Source organism: Centroberyx gerrardi, chromosome 24 (genome assembly GCF_048128805.1).
Source record: "Centroberyx gerrardi isolate f3 chromosome 24, fCenGer3.hap1.cur.20231027, whole genome shotgun sequence".
In the NCBI taxonomy this organism is placed as follows: Eukaryota; Metazoa; Chordata; class Actinopteri; order Beryciformes; family Berycidae; genus Centroberyx; species Centroberyx gerrardi.
Genome location: NC_136020.1, coordinates 19604219 through 19608437, shown reverse-complemented (window position 1 = coordinate 19608437; position 4219 = coordinate 19604219). Strand labels below are relative to the sequence as shown.

At 40.7% G+C, this 4219-nt stretch overlaps 1 protein-coding gene across 4 annotated transcripts; it reads left to right on the top strand.

Annotated features, from left to right (window-relative positions):
- Window positions 1–2227: 2227 nt before the first annotated feature.
- On the top strand, window positions 2228–4204 carry LOC144538101 (E3 ubiquitin-protein ligase TRIM21-like). Of its 4 annotated transcripts, none has more exons than XM_078282010.1 (2): window positions 2231–2457; window positions 2491–4204. In XM_078282010.1, the coding sequence occupies exons 1-2, from the start codon at window positions 2231–2233 to the stop codon at window positions 3866–3868; spliced, it is 1605 nt and encodes a 534-aa protein (XP_078138136.1). In that variant the 3' UTR covers window positions 3869–4204. The 4 variants fall into 4 exon arrangements, with proteins under 4 accessions (XP_078138139.1, XP_078138136.1, XP_078138137.1 ...); XM_078282011.1 differs by having other exon boundaries at window positions 2231–2486; window positions 2526–4204; XM_078282012.1 differs by having other exon boundaries at window positions 2231–2920; window positions 3035–4204.
- The last annotated feature ends 15 nt before the right edge of the window (window positions 4205–4219 follow it).

The following is a 4219-nucleotide window of genomic DNA, read 5'->3' as shown; positions in this document are numbered from 1 at the left end:
CTCATAGCAGGCTATTTACTGCTGAGACTCCAATACAACAAGACTACATTTGAAGACTAATGTGTTCTACAGGTGAATATTATATTATATTCATCAAATAACCTATTTCAGTTTGAGTTGGGTCTAGGAGGCGATTACTAATCACACTGCATCCTTCTGTGCAGATATCCGTGCAGTTGACAGTAATCTTAACAGTTTAACACGTTGGTATCACAATATAATGTACAGTAAGTAAAACGGGGCAGTTTTTACCTGCTGACAGGTTTGTTCTTGAAAGTAAATCCTATCAAACTTACCTGTGAACATCGTGTAGAAACTGACGCATGAACAGCATGAAAGTGTACAACTCCAAACTCGGGGTTTGTGTCACAAATGCGCTTTGCGTCACAATTCAGCGGTGGCTCCATGGGCAGGTCCCTCTGTCACCATGGCAACAGAGCCGCCATTAATCCAAAGTGTTAAGATTTTATTTTAACACATTTATTCAACTTTATTTTTTTAAACTCTGTATTATTGTTTCAAAATTAAATAAATAAATAGTGTGAACATGTCACAAATAAAATCAAATCCACAAATAAATAATATGAATGATACACAAATAAAATAAGATCCACAAATATGTTTATGCACTCACAAATAAATCTCACTCGAACATTACACAAATAAAATAAGATCCAAATATGTTTTTTGCATGTAAGCATCACCTGGCATTTGTGGAATCACTTGCACTTTTGTGGAATCGCTTGCATTTATTTGTGGATTTTTGAGACAATCCTACCAGCAAGAAGGGCAAACTGATCCATAAATTGCAGGTTTTTTCATTTGGACAATCAGTCTTCTCTGTTAAAGGAGCAAAACTATGGAACTGTCTGCCCACTGAGCTGAAAATGCAACACAATCTTAATGTTTTTAACAGAGGTATTAAATCATGGCTAAAAGAGAAACAACACCTAATACTCCTGTAGACACACCTGTATTTTGTATTTTGTGTATTTGTGTATGTATTTGTGGGTGTATTTTCTGTCCTTTTTTTTTCTTCTTCCATTTCTTATCTTTTTTTTTCTTCTTTCTTTTCTTTTTTCTATTTTAACTTATTTTTTTATTTTTTTTAGAAAAAAGCCTCCTGTGGACAGGTGTTGTAAATTAGCGTTTTGCTACAAACACTAAACACAGTGCATCTGGTCCTTGTGCATAAATGTATGTTACAATTCTAATGCTACTGTGATGTCCATGCCAAATAAAATAAATGTAACTTAACTTTCCACTGAGTCTACTCCAGCCAATCAGATTTAAAGATATCCCTTGGCTAACGCCCACATTACACCGACCAATTACAACGTATTTTCTCATTTCAACCAATCAGCTCACCTCTAGGCCACAGGATACGTTCCAAGCGCATTCACATGCCTCCTTCACAATTAAATATTAATTTACGTTACGGTATGCCAGCAGTCCATTCATTCCTATGGGAGACAGTTTTGACGGAGCGACAACGCAACGCCCCCTTCTAGACAAACGGTTGCGTTGGCAGCGGAGTGACGGATACGTTGGAAAAACCAACTTTGCTTTGAAAACTTGTATTCTTGACTGGATTCAAGGGCTATTTTTTTTCTTTTAATACAATAGTAAATGACCGAGAAAGTCCATGTGCTGGGTAAGTTGAAAATTGGGAAATTCTCTTTTCCTTTCCACCGTCCAGGGAGGTCAGAGGTGTCAATGTGATCATTTCCAACACTGACTGAGGAAACAAAACATTACCAGTTTAACTGCAGTAAGAGGCGGAGCAACACTGGAGAGACAGGAGTGTTTCAACGTCACATTCCTGAAGTGAAACTAAAAGTAACTCAGAGCGACAGCACTGCTGCAGTTAGAAGAGTCTCTCTCTTTCTCTCAAAAGAAAAATAAACCTAAGTTCATCAGGCCTTTCTCAACAATACAGCAGAGTCGTAGACGTACACAGGTGAGTACAGCAGATAATATTTACTGTTTAAACAGAGAGCAGTGACACATAATTGAGCTGTATCCAGATGGGATGTTTCCCTGTTTTCATTTTGCACTGATACTTGTCAAATTACGTTTTCAGCGAAGTGCAATTTAACTACATAACTCAAAATTACTTTTGATAATATTCCAATAATCTAACTGTGATATTTTCTAATATGCATATTCAAGAATTATGCGTTACAATATTGATATTTCACACTTTCACTTTTGGTCTCAGTGTCTAGATATGTCTGCTGCCAGCTGTCTCCTATCTGAAGAGCAGTTTCTGTGCTCCATCTGTCTGGATGTGTTCACTGATCCAGTCGCCATACCATGTGGACACAACTTCTGCAAAAAATGTATCACACAGCACTGGGATGTTAGTGTCCAGTGCCAGTGTCCCATGTGTAAAGAGGTTTTCAAGAGAAGACCTAAGCTGCGGGTGAATACTTTCATATCTGAGATAGCTGCTCAGTTCAGAAAGTCAGCTCAGATGAAAGCCAGCAGCTGCCCAGACCAACGATGTGCCAAACCAGGAGAAGTTCCCTGTGACGTCTGCACTGGGACCAAACTGAAGGCCCTGAAGTCCTGTCTGGTGTGTCTGGCCTCCTACTGTGAGACTCACCTGGAGCCTCATCAGAGAATCAAAAGCCTGAAAAAACACAAGCTGATTGATCCTGTGGAGAACCTGGAAGACAGGATGTGTAAAGAGCATGATAAACCACTGGAGCTGTTCTGCAAGACTGACCAGATGTGTGTGTGTCTCCTCTGCACTGTTTTAGACCACAAGTCACATGATATTGTTCCTCTGAAAGAAGAATATAAAGGAAAGAAGGCAGAGCTGGGGAAGACAGAGGCCGAAATTCAGCAGAAGATCCAGGAGAGACAACTGAAGATTCAGGAGATCAAACACTCAGTAGAGCTCAGCAAGGAAGATGCAGACAGAGAGATAGCAGACAGTGTGCGGGTCTTCACTGCTCTGATGCAGTCTGTGGAGAGAGGCCAGGCTGAGCTCATTGAGACGATCCAAGAGAAGCAGAAAACAACAGAGAAACAGGCTGAAGGCTTCATCAAAGAGTTGGAACAGGAAATCTCTGAGCTGATGAAGAGAACCGCTGAGGTGGAGCAGCTCTCACGCACTGAAGACCACCTCCACCTCCTCCAAAGCTTCCCATCCCTGAACACTCCTCCACACACCAAGGACTGGACAGAGGTCAGTGTCCATCGCTCATCATATGAGGGGACTGTGAGGAGAGCTGTGGCTCAGCTGGAGGAGACTCTCAGGAAAGAGATGGAGAAGCTGCTTGATGCTGAGCTGAAGAGGGTCCAGCAGTATGCAGTGGATGTGACTCTGGATACTGATACAGCACATCCCTCTCTCATCCTGTCTGATGATGGGAAACAAGTAAATCATGGTGATGTAGAGAAGAATCTCCCAGACAACCCAGAGAGATTTTCTTCTTGTTGCTGTGTATTAGGAAAGCAGAGCTTCTCTTCAGGAAGATTTTACTACGAGGTTCAGGTTAAAGGGAAGACTAAGTGGGATTTAGGAGTGGCCAGAGGGTCGATCAACAGGAAGGGACACATCACACTGAACCCCGAGGATGGCTACTGGACTATATGGTTGAGGAATGGAAATGAGTACAAAGCTTCTGACCCTCCTGTCCTCCTCTCTCTGAAATCGAAGCCTCAGAAGGTGGGGGTGTTTGTGGATTATGAGGAGGGTCTGGTCTCCTTTTATGACGTAGATGCTGCAGCTCTTATCTACTCCTTTACTGGCTGCACCTTCACTGAGAAACTCTACCCATACTTCAGTCCCTGTCTTAATGATGGTGGTAAAAACTCCGCCCCTCTGATCATCTCTCCTGTCAATCACACAGATTAGACTAATCATTTGTTTTTCTCAGATAGGATTCATTGTCATTTAAGATAACAAATTTACACATATGTTGTTTTTTCAGGTAACTGTTACAGCCATTCTAATGTTGAATTTGTTTTTTATAAAAGAAGAGAAAAAACACTTCACAGACTTGTCTTAAGCACATTTGAAGATGAATTTGTTCTTTCGATGGAGCTCTCCACTGAGAGAAGAATTAGACAAACTCCCTGTCGGTGAAAAAAGCCCAGTAACTACTAATGTCTCTTGTCTCTTTACCTTTCTTCTTCTTGGCAAAATTATTTAGTTTTATCATGAAAAAAACTACAATGTTAGTTAAAGTTAAAGAAACGTTAAACT